A 21,209-nucleotide genomic window follows, 5' to 3' on the forward strand; every position below is an offset into this window, starting at 1 on the left:
GTAGATAAATGTAGCCCAGCCAACATCATGACTATAACTTCATGGTAGAACCTGAGACAAGAACAACCCATCTTAGCCCTCTCAAATTCCTAATCCAAAGAACCTGAAAGATAATATATGTTTATTGTTTTAAGTGCTAAATTGGGGGGGGGGGGGTAATTTGTTATGCAACAATAGAAAACAAATATACTTTCTTTGACCCTGTGGTTAAAGGCCTGCTTTTCTCCCAGGAAAGGGGCCCGTCTTGGGTCTGGTCCTTCTTGGGAGTTTGGGGACCACCACAGGACCCAAAGATCAAGGCACACACCACAGACACTAGGTCAGGCTGCCTATGTGCTCACAGGTTGTTTATTTGTCCAAGAATAAGGAGGAAAGAGAAGATGAAGGGGGAAACCACATGCTCCAAGGTGGTGGAGCTGAGGGTAGAAATGAACAGGAAGGCTCCTCTTTCTCTTGCCTCAGACTCCAGGGAACTCCAGCTTCAGATGGGGCCTCTGGGGGTGGCTCTGGGGCCTCTAGGAGGCTTGGCAGTTGCTGGCTGGGGTCAGGATCCCCACAGGGGCAGTCCCAGGCTTGAAATGGCTTCTGTGTACACAAAATATCTCTCTGCAAAGGCACTGGTGGGGAGATGGGGCAGGGGCAACAGGGAAACTACCCCATCACTGCAGGATCCACTATCCTGAATCTGAGTCCCAATCCCCAAGACTATCCCAGCCTCCTCAGGGGCTGGGTCTCTCTACACCCTTGTTCCTTTCCTCTCCTTTCCCTCAGCCCAGTGTTGAGCAGGCAGTCAGTGGAGGGCCAGGTCAGGCCATGGGGTGGACACCCCCTCCTTGGGGCTAGTGCATCTGGCGACCTCTAAGCCAAGAGCCCCAGGCGGGTGACTTTGGCCGAGAGGAAGGAGTGGATGATGAAGACCATGGTTTTGGGGCACGAATGCAGGTCCAGCTGCTGCAGGATGGATGGAGAGAAGGGTCAGGAACTCCATCTAGCCTGGCCTCCAGGAGACCATAGCCCCCCACCCCCTCCACTCACAATCTCTCCTTCAGCACCCCCGAAGTCCAGGAACAGAAGACTGGCACCATCATCCGAGGACATCTGCAGCTTCTCAAAGGGCTGTTGGAGCAGCACAGCTTGGGCCGCACCTGGCTCAGCTGCCCACAGTGTGAAGCCCTTGTCAATGTGCACAGAGAGGTTGCAGGGACGGCCGTTCCACGTGCAGGCTGCAGGGAGGGCACATGGGCATGGGGAGGGTGTATGGAATGGGCAGAGCTGGCCATCAGAGACCACAAGCCTACCTCCAACCCCGACTGGCAGCTCCAAAAGTGGGGCTTGAATACCACCAGTGATGGGAGGCTCACTACTTGTCATGCCATCTGTATACCCACACCACACAGAGACATCCCTACCCTAAAATAAGAAAGGTGGGTCCTAGCCAGTTTGGCTCAGTGGACAGAGCATTGGCCTGCGGACTGAAAGGTCCTGGGTTCGATTCCAGTCAAGGGCACATGCCCAGGTTGCAGGCTGGATCCCCGTTGGGGGGCATGCAGGAGGCAGCCGATTAATGATTCTTTCATCATTGATGTTTCTCTCTCTCTCCCTCTCCCTTCCTCTCTGATAAAAGAATGAAAGAAAGAAAGAAAGAAAGAAAGAAAGAAAGAAAGAAAGAAAGAAAGAAAGAAAGAAAGAAAGAAAGAAAGAAAGAGAGAAAGAAAGAAAGGAGGGAGAAAGGGAGGGAGGGAGGGAGGGAAGGAAGGAAGGAAGGAAGGAAGGAAGGAAGGAAGGAAGGAAGGAAGGAAGGAAGGAAGGAAGGAAGGAAGACTCACAGAAAAATTATACCCCACTTCTAGTCCCACTTCCAGTAGCACCAAAAGTGGAAAGGGGGAGTTTAAACTCTGCATGGACAGGAGGCTCACTTCCTAAAAAGGCATCAGCAGACCCACCAACATGGCCCTTGGAGACCTCAGAAACCTGTAGAATTGCCCAGTTAAATGTGAATTTCAGGTAAACAATGGATAATTTGGACATTCTTATACTTTAAAAAATATTTGTTTATCTATAATTCAAATTTAAGTGTGTATCCTGTATTTTATTCTGGCAACCCTATTCCAAATACCATCTCTAACGTTCTCATCAGCAGAATCACAAAGCCTTGGGCAAGAAAAACCTCGGGGAAAAGTCTCAACTACCGACCAGGGTACCTGCATGCCCAAAACAGAGAACCCTCAAAGACCCCGAACCCTATGTTCTACCCCTCACAAACACCCTAAAGAGAGAAGCTTGAGCCCTGGCCAGTGTGCTCAGTGGTTAGAGCATTGGTCCCAAACATCAAAGGTTCCACACCCAGCCCCCATCAGGGCATGTGCGGGAGGCAACCAATCAACGTGTTTCTCTCACACCGATATCTCTCTCTCTCTGTCTCTCTCTCTCTCTCTCTCTCTCTCTCCCCTTTCCTCCCACCCGCACCCCCCACCTTCCACGGTCCACTCTCTAAAAAAAATCAATGGAAGAAATATCCTTGGGTGAGGATTAACAAACAAACAAACAAAAAAAAAGAAGCGAACTTGAGTATCTCTGGGGATAAGAGACTCATTTACCAAAGTGGCCCTCTCAGACCAACCTACCCACCTGTAGACACCTCCTGCACACCCTCAGCGGCCCGGTGACAGCCATCCACTAGCTGGCGGGTCCAGGCAGCCAGCTCCTGTGGCGACTCCACGCTGAACAGGTGAGTGTCCACACCATGGCGTGTGCCCGTGCGCAGGGCAAAGGAGAGCTCTGCATCGTAGGGCACCGATCCCTTGGAAGGGCCTGAGTGCACCAGCCTGGGGCACAGGGTGGGGAGGGCGGAGGGCTAAGCATGAGGCCTCAGGCAGCAGGGAAATAGTTCTTGGCCAAGGGGCAAGTGCTGGGAAAGGACCCTGTGACTACTTCACCACCTAATGGGGGACAGGACTTCCAGACCAGCACTGATGGACTTATAGGAGATCATCTTCTGCCACCCTCCTCCGTGCTCTCTCAGCTCCAGCTACACCAGTGTCTTCAAACACACCAAGCACACTCCTGCCTCAGCACCTTTGCACATGCTGTTCCCACTGCCGAGTACATTCTTCCCTGATTATCTACATTGTTCATCCCTCACTTCCTTCAGACCTTTACTCAAATGTCATCTCCTCTGAGAAGCCCTCCCTGACCTCCCTACAGAACACAGTACCCTGCTACTCACGAGCCTTACTACTTATTTCTTATTTGTTTCCGTTGGTTTTTTATTGTCCTTTTCACTAGAATATCACCTAGGGTACAAATTTTTAACTAATTTGTTCACCACTATATTCCCAGCCACTAAAACAATGCCTGTCATATAATAAACATCTGTGGCCTGAATTAATGAGTCACTGGTTAGGTCAGCAATCCATGACCTGTTTATCCCTAGTAGGCAGCAGGCTTCTGACACATGGGCCACAGCCAAGCCCAGGGTGACAAGGGCCCAAAACCTACCTGACTCCCACTTGCTGTGTAATCTTGAGCAGCTCACTGCCCTTCTCTGGGCAACAGACTTCAGAGTTCTGGGCTGTAGCCCTCTTCGCTCCTCACTCTATACCCTCTCTCTTGTAGCTTCAGATTCCCCTTGGAGCTTCTAGTGATACCTAGTCCCCTACTTTCCAGCCCTGAGCTACAGACCCACAAGTCCCCAAGCTTCCTACCCAAGGTTCCTACCCATTACCCACACACTCTGGACGCAACTTAGCCTCTTGCTCCAATCCCTCCCTTTATATTCCTACCCCTAGTCCCACTGTCTGCTCAGACACAAGCTCCCAGCCTCCCCTTCATCTGAACACCTCCCTCACCCTCCCCATCTGGCAAGTACTAAGCAGGGTTAATTTTACCACCCATGTGTTTTTCAATGCAAATGCGGCCTTTCTTCTCCATCTGCTGCCTCTACCCACTACCTCTCCTGAAGGACTGCAGCAGCCTTCCAGCTCCCATCCTGCCTCTCAGGTGCATTTTCCACCTGACAGCTACAGGGGTTCTTTTAAAACACAACCCGCATCACCTCACTCCCAGGCTAAAACTCTTCAACTCTGCCACAACTCCTGTGACAAAGCTATCATTTCTTACTGGCAACAGAGGCTCTGCAAAATCAGGCCCTGCCAACTCTCTGTCTCATTTCTCTCCATTCCCTGCATAGATTCTCCACACTGGTTATATATAGCACACTCATAACTCCACGAACACACTAGAGCCCTTATGCTTCTGTACATTTGACTATGTTGTTCTCTAGGAGATGCTCTTCCCCTTTCTTCAACAGCAAATGTCTTCTCGTCTGTCAAAGTCCAGCTCAAATGTCACCTCCTGCCTGAAGCCTTCCCCCACCAGGCCAGGTAATTCTGTAATTCTGCATTGTAAAGGCTGTTCCCCACCAGACCTGGTGCTCCCTGAGGGCATAGACTATTGGGGTTCACTCCCTGTCCCCCCCAAACCATGCGGCACAAGGTTGGGCAGAGTAGGTGTCAATGAATGAGTGACTTGTGGGACTTCACAGCCTTTAAGCCCCCATTCTACAGATGAGAAAACCAAGGCCCAGACAGGGTAGAGGCTAACTTCAGACCACCGGGGGAATACCTCAGGGCAAAACAGGGCTAAAGTCCCCAACTTCTGAGGCCCCTCTAAAGCATCATCCCCCCAAGCTCTGGGCGAGATACTCTCCTGCCTGCCTGTGGGTACCTGGTGGTGATGAGTGGGGCAGTCCGGGCTGGCCGGCTCAGGGCCTCGCGGGTCTGGGGGAGACAGCTGTAGAGGAGCAGCTCCTTTTCAGTCAGCAGGGCCAAGGTGGGTGCTGTGCCCCCATTGGGCAGCTGCAGAAGACAAGGCAGAGTGAAGAAGGGCATGGAAGGGAGAGGTCAGAGGGCCAAGGTGGGGAGACAATGGGAACGGGGTCAGCTCCAGGGGAGGGGAATAGAGGAAAGAATAGGTCCCTGGCCCAACAGGCACCTGCTCAGTCAGCCAGCCGATCTGCTTGATGTCCTGGCTCCCAGCTGTGCTGGTAGCTGCCAGCAGTGCCTGCAGCTCGTCCTTGACCCAGGGCATTAGAGCATTGATTTGGGCTTGGATGGCAGCTGCCCACGACCGTGCACTGGCCTCCTCAGTGGCCCTCAGGAAGAGGGTGTCTTGACCATCTGCTGAACAGATCTCCAGATACCTGCAGGCACAAATGAGGTGGAGGGGGGAGTCTGTCCACTCCTGCAGCTGATTAACCCTGAGATCTAGCCCAAGAAACCCCACCTAGCACAAAACCAGAAGAAACCACAGGGGTGTCCATGAGAGAATTAGAGCAACACTTGCTGCTGGGGATCCAGCCTTGTAACCTTGGGCATCTCACTGCCCCTCTCTGGGCAACAGACTTCAGAGTTCTGGGCTGCAGCCTTGCTGCTGGGGATCCAGCCTTGTAACCTTGTAACTTTGTAACAGACTGTGTTCCTGTTATTGAGGCCTCATGGGGTCTAGTGATGAGAGACCATTAGATACACACACATAGGCATACACACACAAATACACATACTCAAAACACATATGATAGGGGCCAAAATTCCTGGTTGTGTGAAGATTCATTATCTTTCCCTTTTTCCCTGGTTTCTAAGGAGGACTGTCTTGCTGAGTCAGCTCCCAGGTTCTCCTTTATGGTACAGAACCAAAATGATGCACTAATTAAGCCAAGTTGGTCTACATAAAAAGAGCTAGAGTAATGGATTAGGGAAAAGGGAAGGAGATGAAAAGCCATGCAGGCAAGTGTTGGGGAAGGTTTTCAGGGAGGTACCCAAAGGAATAGTAACAGGGAGAGGATTTTTAAATGTTTTGTGGGACATTAAAGATTCACTCCCCTTTGGCCTCTCTGTAACAGATGAGGTGGAACATTAACAAAATTATGGCTCTCACAACACCTACTCCAACCCCCTTTACCTTTGCCTTCCTCTACTGCAGAGCTAGAAAGCAAAATACTTTAATTCCCAGACTCCCTTGCAGCTAGGGCTGGCCATGTGATCCAGTTATGACCAATAAGATATAGATAGAAGTCCCTTCCTGAATGAAAGGTAACACTTTCCTGGATGTGGTAGTTAGTCTCCAAAGATGGCCTCCAACTAATCTATCCCTCCCTGTACACACAGTCCAAACTTCCCTCATCAAGAGGTGAAGTTTACTTCTCCTCTCCTTGACCATATAACTGGTTTAACAAATAAAATGTGGCAAGAGTGACATTTTGGCATAATCCCAAGCCACCATGAAATCCAACTACCCTGAGAGGGAGAACAAGCTAACCACCTGGAAAGGCCATACAGAAAGAGGAATGCTCAGCCAGCCCCTCGCTGTTCCAACCATCCAGCCGAGGCAGCAGACATGTGAGTAAAACAGCCATCTTAGGTTTCCAGCCCCAGCAGATACTACATAAAGCAGAAGAACTTGCCAGTTGAGCCAGCCAGAGTTGTGAGAAATCATAAACCATTATCTTCTAAGACACTAAAACCTAAGATGCTTTGTTTATGCAGCAATAGAACAAAATACCAGGAGAAAAATTCCTTTCCCTTTTGCCTTCATCCTGTCAAGAATATGGACAATCTGCTTGGAGCTTCAGCCACCATCTTGCCTCGAAGAAGAAGAAAACCCACCATAAAGATGACAGGAGAGCCCAACTATTGTGGCTCAGTGGTTGAGCATTGACCCAGAAAGCAAGAGGTCACAGTTTGATTCCCGGACAGGGCACATGCCTGGGTTGCGGGCTCAGTCCCTGGTTAGGGACATGCAGGAGGCAGCCAATAGACAATGTTTCTCTCTCATCAATGTTTCTATCTCTCTATCCCTCTTCCTTCCTCTCTCTCTAAAAATCAATAAAAACATATATATTTTTAAAAGATGACAGGAAAAAAACTGAAAGCCTGATCCCTGAGGGCATTCTTGAGCAGTGATAGAACCTAAATAAATAGCTGACCCTAGACTTTTTAAATATGTGAAAAAATAAGCCTCTCATTTATTTAAGCCATTGCTTGTTAGGGTTTCTGATACTGGCAGCCCAATGTAACCCTAAGTAAAAATAAAATATTATTCATTATATTTTAGTTAACAGATTGTGTTCCTTTGACTGGGATATAGTGCTGATATGAAACCCCAGTTATATTCAAGTTACACATGTAGTTACATATGCACGCACATGGTCAAGCACATGTGCATACATGCATAAACACATATGATTATTAACATAAACACATGCACAAATCTACACCGATATCCTTGCAAATGCTCACATATACACACAAACACTTGTATTTACATGCCATCTACACATGCACACACATAGAAATACATGCACATGTATGGAAATACATGTACACACATGCTTCAGGTGATGTCCGAGATGGGCTGGAAACCACGATTACCCTAAGGTCCTATGAGTCTCAGAAAGGACTAATAGCCCTCACCTTCACCTAACACAAAAGTCCCTTTGGTGGAACACCTGTAAGTGACCTGTGAATTACCACTTCTTGCCTCATGGGGGCAGGGTAGGGCTGGGTCATCAAATAGGGCCAGGAGATTTGGATGCCAATATTGGGCATTTGACTGACATTGAACCTTGGCTGTAACTAGGACCCACAGCACCTTTTTTGTCACTCCCAATATATACACCACCCTCAATACCGCATACCCTACTTGATCAAAATACACTCCATTCAACCACCACCATCACTCAGGCACCCATAGCTTCTAAAGCAGAGAGCTACCTGGAAAGAGGCAAGTTCCATCTCTTCCTGGTTGTGTGATTAACCTTGGGCAGTTTACTTCCTCTCTCTGTCCTCATCTATAAAATGGGGTGAAATAATAGGACTTTGTTCATAGGATTGCTGTGAGAGCTAAATAAATTTGTGTGTGGTAAACACAATAATGTTGGCTGGTATCAATCTTATCAATGAACTGTTAAGGGCTGCTCAGATGTGAAGGATGATAACCTTCCATGGCCCTGAAACAAGTATCATCAGACATCTCAGAATCTCAACAGAGTAGGTAGAGACTTGAGGGGATCACTGAGTCTGACAACCTTATTTCACAATGGGAAATCTAAAGGTCAGTGAGGAAAAGGGACTAGTTCAAGGAGAACCAGGACTGGAATCCCACTCAGGGCTCTCCATATTCAAAGTTCCTCCTCAGATGTGAACTGCCCAGAGGAAGAAGAGAAAAGCAAGCACACCCTCATTCCCATAACTTCACTCTTGCATCCATTAAACAAACATTTCTTAAGCACCTACCATGTTCAGGCATCGTATCTTTCCTTTGGCCCCACCACCTAACAACACCAGGGCATGACTGTCTGAGGTGCCCCCCACTCCAGGCTTACCTGGGCTCTGGGTCACTTGGGGTACACCTTCTCGAGACATATGCCATCTTCAAGGACATGTGTTTGGCACCGTTGAAGTCTCGGGGTGAGGGGCCAGGGGAGGAAGGCTGCCGCTGAAGGGGTGAGGCAGGAGGCGAGTCCCAGCCAACCGAGGTCCCGCTGGTAGAGTTCTTGAAATATGGTGAGACCTCCTTCATGTACTTGACTGGTCAGGGGACAGGTCAGCAGTTACCACTGTGACATGGGCTCCCATGCAGCACACATCACAATTTTCACTAATTCATTAAGAGTTCAATTTATGACTAATGTCACTATCCTCCCCTAGGCTAAAGTCTCTGACTTTATGGTAGAAAATACTAGATGCATTCCAACATCTATTCTCCCATTTTTCCCCCGTTTATAGATACATGGCCACCTGGAAGAAAGGCTACATTTCCCAGCCTCTTTTGCAGCTACGTGTCACCATGTGACTAAGTTCTAACCACGTAAGTAGAAGTGTTTGGATCTTTGGGATGACTGCTTAAAGGGAACAGACAATAGCTACAGCAAGGCAGTAAAAGAGCACCAAGAGGGGAGTTAGGAGATGTTACTGCTCTGCCACTATCCCATTGTCTGCCTCTCTCTCTTCAGTCTTTTCATCTGCAGAAGAGAGGGGTTGAATGAGACAGTCGTGTGGTAGAGGCTGCTAACTGTCCTCCAGTATAGTGATAGCCTCCCAGCTTAAGACTTCATTTTCCAGTCTCCCTTGCAGCTATATAGGTGCTCATGGGATCAAGTCTGGCTGATAGGGTCAGAGCAGAAGGGGTGTGTGTAACAATCAAGTTCTGTCTATTAAAGAAAGGGGCAGATCCTTTCACCCTCTTTTTCCCCAACAGGGTTAAGTTGGCTAGAACAAAGACTGGTAGAGCATTATCTTAACTATGAGTACATGAGCCACACTCTAAGGAAGGCTGACACTTTAAAGATGTCATGTCCTACTTGGATGTTACTAAGAAAGCAAGGAGCATCTATCATGTTTAAGCCATAGTATGTTATGGGTCTCTTATTGTAGCAGCATAACTCGCACCATAACCAATATAGGTGCCTAAGGGCCCTCTTAGCTCTGAACAATCATCACTGAGTATAGTGGACATCTTAGAGAATAGCATTGTCCAACAGAGCTCTCTGTGATTATGTGAATGTTCTCTCTATATATATACATTGTCCAGTACAGTAGCACTAAGCCACATGTGATTATTGAACATTTGAAATGTGGCTAGTACAGATGAGGAATTGCATTTTTTATTTTATGAGTCAGATAAGGTATCCACCTCCACAGTGCTCTCAGCCTAGTGGGAGCTCCACACAGACACAGGGAAGTGGGCTTTTTATTTAATTTTAATTAATTTAAAATTAAATTCAAAAGTCATATGCAGCAAATGATGACCATATTAGACAGTACATCTTTGTATTGCTAGAAGAGCAGCCCAGACCTACTTCTATGCCCAACTGACCCATAAAGTCATGATCTGACATGTGACCCTGCTTTCCTGGCTATGCTAGCTGGACCATGAGTGAACACCTAGCCCACTCTAGGCTACCCAATTGAGACTGGTGTCTTGAACAAATTTGCTATGGGAGTCAAACACCTTCTGCTGTGGGGACAAAGAAGAGGGGAAAGCTGGTTTGCAGAGAGGTAAAATTAGTGGAGATGCACGTCAAGAAACAGGGAAACACCTGCTAATGTTCCAGTTTCTAATACTCGTCCCTTATAAAGTCAGGCTGCCATGTCAACAGAGGTTATGGCATTTGCAACCAAAAGAGTCGTGATCAGCCCTGACCAAGTTGGCTCAGTGGATAGAGTGTCGACCTGCGGACTCAAGGGTCCCAGGTTCGATTCTGGTAAAGGGCATGTACCTTGGTTGCGGGCACATCCCCAGTGCTGGGTGTGCGGGAGGTGGCTGATTAATAGTTCTCTCTCATCGATATTTCTAACTCCCTCTCCCTTCCTCTCTGAAAAAAAAATCAATCCTATATAATAAAAGGCTAATATGCAAATCAACTGAATGGCAGAATGACCCGTCGCTATGTGTACACTTACCACCAGGGGGCAGACGCTCAATGCAGGAGCTGCCCTCTGGTGGTCAGTGCACTCCCACAGGGGGAGCACTGCTCAGCCAGAAGCCAGGCTCATGGCTGGCGAGCACAGCGGCAGTGGCAGGAGGCTGTCCCGCCACCACAGAAGTGCTAAGGATGTCCGACTGACATCTCAGGCCCACTCCCCGCAGGATCCGGGACTGTGAGAGGGCACAGGCCAGGCTGAGGGACACCCCTCCCCCCGAGTGCACGAATTTCGTGCACTGGGCCTCTAGTAAAATATAATTTTTAAAAAGAATCATGATCAGGACCTGGATCTCATGCCTTTCTAGAAAAAGAAGATCTCACTAACACTGGCAGCTAAAAGTAAACGGCAACATGATGACAGGGTTGATCTGAGATTCAGAAACAAGTCAGTTTTCTTGAGCACCTGCTATGTATCAGGTATTGGACTGCCCCTAGGTAAGACTGGAATGGTAAACATATGACATGCTACCACTTCTTTATCCCTTGCTCATGGAATATATCATTAATCAATAAGTATTCTATGGCAGCCATTACCAATCAATTAAGGTTGATTGGTAATAAAACATTTGGGTCATTCTTACTGTATCATTTGTTGAAGTCTGGCTGCAAATAATAGAACATGATAACAATGCCTTAAGCAATAAAGATATTTATGATTTCACATAACAAGAAGTCTAGAGGAAGCCGAAGCCGGTTTGGCTCAGTGGATAGAGCGTCGGTCTGTGGACTGAAAGGTCCCAGGTTCGATTCCGGTCAAGGGCGTGTACATTGGTTGCGGGCACATCCCCGGTAGGGGGTGTGCAGGAGGCAGCTGGTCGATGTTTCTCTCTCATCGATGTTTCTAACTCTCTATCCCTCTCCCTTCCTCTCTGTAAAAAATCAATAAAATATATTTTTTTTAAAAAAGCAGCTCCTAACAGTTTCCTTTTAAAAAAATAAAAGAAAAAATAAAAGAAGTCTAGAGGAAGGCAATTTCAGGATTGGTTCAGTGACTCAATGATACTGGATTCAGGGTAAACCTTTCTGCCATTCTCTTGGCCCTGCCATTCTCATGACCACAGCATGGCCACAGCTCAAGACAGTCAACAACATCCAAAGCAGAAAGGGAAGAGACAGGCAGAAAAGACTGTCTCCTAACACCTTCTTCTTATCAGAGAGGTAAATACTAGTATTTCCATGAAGCCTTATATCTCATTGACCCAAGCGGGGTGCAGGCCCACTTCTAGCACAATCATTACCAAGAGGAAATAGTTATGCCTGGCCAATGTGGCTCAGTGGCTGAGCATCAACCTAGAACCAGGAGGTCACAAGTTCGATTCCAGGTCAGGGTACATGCCCAGGTTTCAGGCTTGATCCCCAGTGCGGAGCATGCAGAAGGCAGCTGATGGATGATTCTCTCTCATCATTGATACTTCTCTCTCTCTCTCTCTCTCCTGGAAGAACCAGATAGGAAGCTAGTTCTGTCACAGGAGACTTCCCTTGGAGGCTCAGCTAGGATCCAAGGCAAACAGGGGTGAAAGTGAGAGGGAGTTAGAAACTCTACTGAGGTTGAAAGAGAAGTTTTGTTGAAAATAAGAATAGGTTTTTTGTGACAGAACTAAACCTAGGCCCAAAGTTTTGGGAAATAGGATTAAAAAGAACTCAACATCATCATTATAGCAATGACTTACCCCAGAACTGAATGTTAGATTATGTCTCAAGGGACAATGAAGGTGGGACACATCATAGCCTATATGGCATTCAAGCCATCCCCTTGCTCTTTTCTCCTTGCCAACAGAACCCTGGGCTTCTCCCAAACCTAAGGGGAAATCTTGATTGGCCAAAGCTAATCATGATTGTTCCATCCCTCTTGTTTGTGATTCGTTTAGAAAGGGGCAGATGATACAATTCTGGCCAATGAGGTGTGAAGAAAAGTATACTCCCTTCCTTCCTCTTCTCTTGCTGGAAGGGGAATTGGTCCTAGAACAATGATAGTCACTTTTGACCACAAGGGTTGAGGTCCACACACGGAGAATGGGGAGGCCTTAAATTAATCACCCTGAAGCCAAGCTACCTTTAGGTATGGAGTGAATAAAACACATTTTATTCAATGTTTAAAATCCTTTGGATCAGGTTCCTTGATTTGCAGACAAAAGCATCTTAACTAATATAGCTTCCCCCCTCCCCGCTTCCTGTCCAGGGTACATGTGATCTCTGCTTATAACTAGCCATGTCCCTACCCTATCTGTGTTTTCCGATGGTCTTAGGCGACCCTGCTAGCAGTTCCCACAGGTTGAGAACCGCTGCTATAGAGCCTAAGACCATCTGAAAACACAGATATTTACATTACGATTCATAACAGTAGCAAAATTACAGTTATGAAGTAGCAACGAAAATAATTTTATGGTTGGGGGTCACCACAACATGAGGAACTGTATTAAAGGGTCGCGGCATTAGGAAGGTTGAGAACCACTGCTCTAGTTCAATCATGTTGACCTCCTTGGAGTTCTCAGAAGCTGTACTAGCTTCCAAACTCCCACATCTTTGAAAATGCAGTTACCTCTGTACAGAATGCTCTTAATACACTGTTTGGAGATAGATACTCTTGGACTTGAATTCCATCTCCAGTACTGTCTAACTGTGTGACCATGGACACCTCTCTGGGCCTCACTCTGCAAGTCAGTAAAAGATGAATGAGCTCTGGCCGGTGTGGCTCAGTTGGTTAGAGCATCATCCCATACACCAAAAGTAGTGGGTTTGATTCCCAGTCAGGGCACATACCCAGTAGGGGGCTCAATCCCTGGTCAGTGCACGTATGGGAGGCAACTGATCTTGTTTCTCTCTCTCTAAAAATTAATTAAAAACACAGCCAGTGTTGCTCAGTGGTTGAGCATCAAACCATGAACCAAGAGATCATGGTTCAATTTCTGGTCAGGACACATGCCCAGGTTGTGAGCTTGATCCCCAGTGTGGAACATACAAGAGGCGGCCGATTGATGATTCTCTCTCATCATTGATGTTTCTCTCTCTCTCTCTCCCTCTCCCTTCCTCTCTGATATCAATAAAAATCTATTTTAAAAATAAATAAATAAAATAAAAATTAAATTTTTTAAATGTCCTCAGGTGAGGATCAATAATAATAATAATAAAATATAAGAGGGATGGCATTGTCTGCCTTAGAGAGATGTTAGAATTAAGTGAGATTATGTAAAACGTGTGGCACAAGTTAAGGACTCAAGAAATATGTTTCTTAGCTATTAGCCACCTCTGCCCACACTTCGTAGAACACTATTGTTATTTTGTGCATTGGGGTTGTCTCTCCCACCAAAATGGAACTCCCAGAGAACAGAAACTGGGCTTGATTCAAACCCAGAGTCAGTTTCCATGAATGCCAGGGCAGGGCACATTTGTTCACCAGGAGGGAGAAGGTGCCACACTCCAAGAGGTCCTAGCTCAGCTCAAACTCACCCCTCTAGGTAGCCTTCCCAGATACCCACACTGGTTCCACCTCAGCCATCACTTCTGCAGTCCCCTAGAATCCACTCTCCTGTGTCTGTGTGGAGATCTGTCCCCCACCAGGATGGGAGCATTGTGAGGATAGGGACCTCATCTGACTCATCTCTGTGTCCCCAGAATGCAGCAGGGATCTCCTATCCTATGTGCTCCACAAATGAACATTTGTCAACTCTGAAGCCAGAAAAACTGCTAGAGCCCCTGCTCACCCACCCAGGCCGTTCCAGAACTGGGTCCTCCTTCTCCTTTCCCACAAGAACATGCTATAAATGGACAGCACACCAGCTGGCACTCAATACAGGGCTTGGATTTCACAAACCAATGGGGGTAGGGTCATGGGGGCCCCGGAGTGTGACCATAAATAGCCCAGCTCTGAGTCTTCCTCTCTGCTCTGATTTCTACCTGAGTCACTCAGCAAGCAGGGCCAGGTTGCCTAAAGGCAATGGCCTGGAAAGCTGAGGACACGACCATGGCCCTGTGGCCAGCATTCTTGAGACTCCAAGGATAGACACAGCTGGTATCCACACCCACCCCAGCCAAGATCCTGGCCCAGAAGCCTGATAAAGCAGTGACACATGGGCCTTTCCTCCTCAGGGAAGCTGAGATAGATATAAACACTGCCCATTCCCGAGGCCCCAAGTCCCAGCTCTCCCAAGGGGAGAAGTCAGGGCCCCAAGGACCCAGGCTTCTCTAAAAACACAAGGAACAGACAAGGCAGGACCATTTGTCTGGCCCAGGAGCAAAGAAAAGGAGATACATCTGCATTTGATCTTAGCCAAAAGGCTGAGAAGAGATAGGGGATGCATCTGTTTTGGCTCAATACAGTATCCCCAGTATTTATCCCAGTGCTCAATAAGTGTTCGGGACTGAATATCTTGGCACTGAGTCTTGGCTGAAGCCTGTTCTCTAAGCTCAAGCTGTTCCTTATCTGTTCAGTACGTGATTTACTAGCCCCCACCTGAAATTACATGATCTGTCCATTCGTTTACTAGTTAATGGCCTTTCTCCTCCAACTAAAATGTCAGTCCTGTGAGGGCAGAGACCTGTTTTCTTGTTCATTAGGGTATCCCCAACATCTAGAATAGTACCAACATATACCAGGTAATCAGTAAATAAGAAATTTGTTAAATGAATTAATATTGACAGCCTGAAGAGACATCAAATTGGGCTCTGAAGTGATACAGGCTTGGGTTTTACTTCCTTGCTCTGTGACCTTGGACAGCTGACTTGACTTTTGTAAGCCTCTATTTTCTCATCTTTATCATGGGAGCAAAACATATCTACTTCCAGAATATTGATATTCAACACCTGAAAGGCACTTCGCCCCGCCTGGCATGGAATAGATCTTCAATAAGTAATATAGTTATTATTTCTGCTGCTGTTCTTAGTATAACAGTATAAGGGGATGAGCACACAATGTGGTTACAGACAGACAAAGACTTTAATCCAGGCCCTGTCACTTGCTCTCTGGTCTTGGCAAGTCCCAAGGTCTCTCTGAGCCTGAGTTTCTCTGCCTAAATAACGGGCACTTGATATACCAGCTCTCTGAGTAAAGCACTATAAAGACTCAAGTCAGGGCTGCCCACATTGCCACCCAGGATGGTATGGAGTGGACATGAGATTCCAACAGGCTCTGGAAGGGATGACCTTTAAAGTCCTGCTGGTCTAGCAGGGCTGGACTATAAATAGTCCCCAGCCCCTGGCAGGCCCTGAAGCAGGATTGAACAACAGAGCCTAGGTTGCCACACTCTGAGCAAAAGAATCTCACCTCACCACACCCTTATGCAGCATAAAGGGCACCATCTATCAAGATCCTAAAGGCATGTGAATGCTTTGATCTAATAATATCCTCTGCAGGAGCCCTGCTTCAGATAAATGCTCATAAGTGCACAGAGGGGTCACAGCACTATTGTGTTTGGTTCAAGAGACTAGTGACAACTTGAATGTCCATGGGTAGAGGCTGCTAAATACAAGATATGAGCTTTCTGACTCGATCTTCTTTTTTAACTTTATATTTTTTAATTTAGTTTTAGAGAGAGAGAAAGGGAGAGGGAGAGAGAGAGAGAGAGAAACATCAATGTGAGAGCAAAACATCGATAGGCTGCCTCTTGCACCAAGCCCACAACCCAGTCATGTGCCCTGACCAGGAATCGAATCAACAACCTATCGGTGCACAGAATGATGCCCAACCAACTGAGCTCCAGCCAGGGCTCCTAATTCAGTTTTATTCTTGGCTATATCACCAGTGCCTACATCTAGTCATGGAACACAGACAGGACTCAGTAAATATTGGTTAAATCAATGTACAAATATCAATAACTAGAGGCCCAGTGCACAAAATTCGTGCACAGAGGGGGGGTGTCCCTCAGCCCAGCCTGCACCCTCTCCAATCTGGGACCCCTCGAGGGATGTCCGACTGCTGGCTCCCAACTGCTCGCCTGCCTGCCTTCCTGATTGCCCCTAACCGCTTCTGCCTGCCAGCCTGATCACCCCCTAACCACTCCACTGCCAGCCTGATTGATGCCTAACTGCTGCCCTGCCAGCCTGTTTGCCCCCAACTTCCCTCCTCTGCCGGCCTGGTCACCCCTAACTGCCCTCCCCTGTAGGGTTGATAGCCTCCAACTGCCCTCCCTTGCAGGCCTGGTCCCTCTCAACTGCCCTACCTTACAGGCCTGGTGCCTTCTAACTGCCCTCCCCTGCTGGCCATCTTGTGGTGGCCATCTGTGTCCACATGGGGGCAGGATCTTTGACCACATGGGGGCAGCCATATTGTGTGTTGGAGTGATGGTCTATCTGCATATTACTCTTTTATTAGATAGGATAGAGGCCTGGTGCAGGGATGGAGGCCAGCTGGTTTGCCCTGAAGGGTGTCCCGGATCAGGATGGGGGTTCCCTTGGGGTGTGGGGCGACCTTAGCAAGGGGCCTGTGGTGGTTTGCAGGCCAGCCATGCCCCCTGGCAACCCAAGAGAAGGCCCTGGTATCTGGAATTTATTTACCTTCTACAAGTGAAACTTTGTATCCTGGAGCGGAGCCAAGCCTCCTGCTCGCTCCATGGCCAGCAGCCATTTCTGTTGGGGTTAATTCACCTTCTATAATTGAAACTTTGTAGCCTTGAGTGGAAGCCTAGGCCGGCTAGGGCAGGTGGAAAGCTTGGCTTCCTCCATTGCCGGGGGCAACCCTGGCCTGCTCTCTCCAGCTCCGTGGCTGCCGCCATTTCTGTTTGGATTTGTTTACCTTCTATAATTGAAACTTTGTAGCTTGAGTGGAGGCTTAGGCCGGCAAGGGCAGGCGGAAAGCTTGGCTTCCTCCGTTTCCTGGGAAACCTTGCTCTCTGTGGTTGTAGCCATCTTGGTTGGGTTTATTTGCATACTCGCTCTGATTGGCTGGTGGGGTGTGGCTGGTGGGTGTGTCTTGTGGGTGTAGCGATGGTGCAGTCAATTTGCGTATTACTCTTTTATTAGGTAGGATACTAGAGGCCCAGTGCATGAAATTTGTGCAGGGGTGGGGAGGTGGGGGCGGGGGCAGTCCCTCAGCCCAGCCTGTGCCCTCAGGGGATGTCTGACTGCTGGTTTGCAGGAGGGGACAGGTAGGGTGCTTACCGGCTGGCTCCACCCCTGATCACCGCTGCTGGTTGCCTCCCTCTCAGGGGGCAGTGCGTGTCATAGCAACCTGTCGTTCCGCTGGTCATTCAGCCATTTGGTCGATTTGCATATTAGGTTTTTATTATATAGGATGATATTGTGCAATCATTATAAAGAATGAAACAAAGCCCTAGCTGGTTTGGCTCAGTGGATAGAGCATCAACCTGCTGACTGAAGGTTCCCGGGTTCCATTCTAGTCAAGGGCACATGCCCAGGTTGTGGGCTCAGTCCCCAGTAGAAGGCATGCAAGAAGCAGCCAATCGATGATTGTCTCTCATCATTGATGTTCCCATCTCTCTCTCCCTCTCCTTTCCTCTCTGAGATCAATAAAAACATATTATAAAAAATACAAGTAAGAAATACTAAAATTCTAGTTTTCTAGAACTTCTTAAAAACAAACAAACAAAAAAAAGAATGAAACAGAGCTACATGTACTGAATTGGAAATATGTCCTCAACTTGTTAAGTGATAAAAACAAATGTGGAAATTTTCTGGAAGAATGTGAAAATATCAACTGTGGTTATCTCTATGAAAAGACAATTGCTTTACACTCACTCTCCTGGGGTTTTTTAATAGGCATATATTACTTTCTAAATTTTTTTGAAAGTCTACTTTTTAAAATATATGTATAGCCCTAGCTGGTTTGGCTCAGTGGATAGAGCGTTGGCCAGTGGACTGAAGGATCCCGGGTTCAATTCTGGTAAAGGGCACATAGCTCGGTTGTGGGCTCAATCCCAGGCCCTAGTCAGGTGCGCATGAGAGGCAACCAATCAATGTGTCTCTCTCACATTGATGTTTCTCTCTCTTCCACTCTCTCTAAAAATCAATGGAAAAATATACTCAAATGGGGATTAACAAAAAAACAAAACAAAAAATATATGTATATACCACCATATTCAAAATAATCTAAGCCAGGATTCTGCAATGAGACCCTCATCAACCCTTCCAGAAGCAAAGAGTTCTAGGATCTTAAAAAGAAGTACTTATTGAGCACCTACTATGCACCAAGCATCAACCTCAACTCTCACAAACACATCTTCATCTAATTGCATCATTTCAAGAAATGGATCTATGTCCTTATTTAACAGTTGAATAAATTGAATAAATTGAATAAACTGAGTCTCAGGGGTTAAATGACTTGCAGTGGTGTATAAATATTTAAGAACATGGGTTCTTGCATCTGACAGATCTGAGCTCAAATTCTATCTCAGTTACTGTGTGAGCTTGGGCAAGCAGCTTCACTTCTCTGAGTTTCATTGTTCTCACCTGCACAATGGAATAAATAATGTACCTAATTCACAGGGGTGGTTTTGAGGAATCAATGAGATAACATATAGAAGACACTTAGCACAGTGTCTAGTACCCTATAGGTAGTCCATGAACAGCAGACACTACATCATTATCATTATTATTTCCTCTACCACCATCAGCAGCCAGACTCACACAGCTAATCGAAGCCAGAACCCCCCTCCAGAGCCCCACACGAATTTTAATCAAGATCCAGGGAACAGGCCAGGGCTGCATTAAGCCAAATTTTGTCTGTGGGGAGTCACATGGCCTAAAACTGTGTGGGTGTGGTGTGGTGTGTGGTGTGTGTGGTGTGTGTGTAGCCAAATAATGTTCCCTTGTGAAAACAATTATTAGAACAACAGGTCTTTGTGGCCATGGGAGGTCTGAATAGGAGCTACATTCACGACTCTGTTCCCAGGACAAGAGTCCCACAGGCACTTCAGGAGCATGGCATCACTTAGCTAAGCCAACTCGGGTGACCTCAAATTAGCTGCAATGGTTAATAACATCCCACTTTTAAAATATATATTTTTATTGATTTCAGAGAGGAAGGGACAGGAAGAGAGGGATAGAAACATCAATGATGAGAGAATCATTGATCGGCTGCCTTCTGCACGCCTCCCACTGGGGATGGAGCCCACAACCGGGCATGTGCCCTTGACTGGAATCGAACCCGGGACCCTTCAGTCCGCAGGCCGATGCTCTACCAATTGAGCCAAACCAGTTAGGACAACATCCCACTTTTGATGGTGGTCATGCACTGAGCCAAATTCAGTCATGACACCTGGCAGTGTCCATCTCCCAGGGAAGAAGATGGCAGGGGCCTAGACCTGGAGTTAGAAGAACTCATCACAAAAATTCTCAATTAACCAGTGTCACCCCAATAAATTCAATGAAAAGGAAAGAAAAGAAATTCTCAGGAGTCAGTCAAGCCCAGCTTGAGCCTTGAAGCCCAGCTTGAGTCTTGAGCCCCACCTTACACATTTAGGAAAGTAAACTGCAATTGACAAGGTTAAAGTAGAAAAGGTCTGAGATGTACCCTAGTGATCATTCCCCAAACACTCACCAAGATCTAATGTGTGCTGGGCCCAGTGCCAGGCCTGGGGCTCTGAGACAAACTACACATGATTCCTGCCCTCAAAGGCCTCGGAGTTTACTGGAGAAAACAATAATCTGCTGATGCTGATGTGATGATAATAAAGGCTGACTTTTATTAAATGCTTACCATGTGGAAGACATTGTGCTATGCACTTCAAGCACATTGTCTCATCCTTATAAACAGCAAATAAAATGAATAAGTTTATACTGTGGGCACTGGACTCAGCATGTTACACACACTTTACATGTATTATTTTTTAATCTTGCAAATAACAATACAAGGTAGGTACTATTCAAGGCTGAGGCAATGGTGGCCTCTGCAACCAAACTGACCTTGGTTTCAATTCTGAGTCTGCCAATGTATTAGTTGGATGACTTGAAGCAAGTTATTTATTCTCAACAAACCTTGGTGACTTTGCCTGTAACAAGGATTATAGAAATTCCTATTACGGTATGTGCCTTTTATATACATGTTACTCTATTCCTGTGTCTTTAATTTATTTTTAAAGGATTCTTTTTTTTAATATATTTTTATTGATTTCAGAGAGGAAGGGAGAGGGAGAGAGAGATAGAAAAATCAATGATGAGAATGAATCATTGATTGGTTGCCTCCTGCACGCCTCCTACTGGGGATCGAGCCCAAAACTCGGAATTGAACCCGGGACCTTTCAGTCCACAGGCCAATGCTCTATCCACTGAGCCAAATCAGCTAAGGCTATTCCTGTATCTTTTAAAAGCCTGATCTTTATGTGGAATGTACTTCCCCTTTGTACAAAGTACCAAAATTAAGTTCATTAATTTGTATTGTCCTTTAGTATTATATTTTAATGCATCACAGGCTCACTGTTGACTCTGTCTTGCCAGCCACACTGGAGGTGGAGGGAGGGGAAGCATTTGGCTGTTCCTCTTTTACCACAAGCTTAGTCCCCAAGGGCCCAGGCTGGCCCTGGCTCCAGGTCTGTACACACAATGGGCCTCTCTAAGTAGCAGGCAGAGGTGTGTTAGCTGCCAGATTGGGCCCAGACTGGTCACAAACACATCCCTGCGTCTGAGAGCAGGTTAAAGACATTTGTGCAAGCCCCTGACCTCCCAGAGGAAAAGGTACAGAAGGCAGACTAGGGTTGCTGATGCTCAGCTGAGCCCCTGACTTAGGCCAAAGAAGTAGGGATCTGGCTGGCACCCAGAGTTTGTCAGTGACATCTGT

At 47.0% G+C, this 21,209-nt stretch overlaps 1 protein-coding gene across 1 annotated transcript in view; it reads right to left on the minus strand.

Moving 5' to 3' along the window:
• Nucleotides 1-249: 249 nt before the first annotated feature.
• Nucleotides 250-21,209, minus strand: part of SNTA1 (syntrophin alpha 1) — a 30,169-nt gene continuing 9,209 nt past the window's right edge. The window contains exons 3-8 of the mRNA XM_079783762.1: nucleotides 8,381-8,585; nucleotides 4,993-5,200; nucleotides 4,726-4,856; nucleotides 2,629-2,825; nucleotides 1,036-1,223; nucleotides 250-951 (exon numbers count right to left, since the gene is read on the minus strand). Of these exons, the coding sequence (XP_079639888.1) occupies nucleotides 859-951; nucleotides 1,036-1,223; nucleotides 2,629-2,825; nucleotides 4,726-4,856; nucleotides 4,993-5,200; nucleotides 8,381-8,585 (1,022 nt within the window). The 3' untranslated portion in view covers nucleotides 250-858. The remainder of the gene's footprint in view (nucleotides 952-1,035; nucleotides 1,224-2,628; nucleotides 2,826-4,725; nucleotides 4,857-4,992; nucleotides 5,201-8,380; nucleotides 8,586-21,209) is intronic.

Source organism: Cnephaeus nilssonii (assembly GCF_951640355.1).
Source record: "Cnephaeus nilssonii genome assembly, chromosome: 11".
Lineage (NCBI taxonomy): Eukaryota > Metazoa > Chordata > Mammalia > Chiroptera > Vespertilionidae > Cnephaeus > Cnephaeus nilssonii.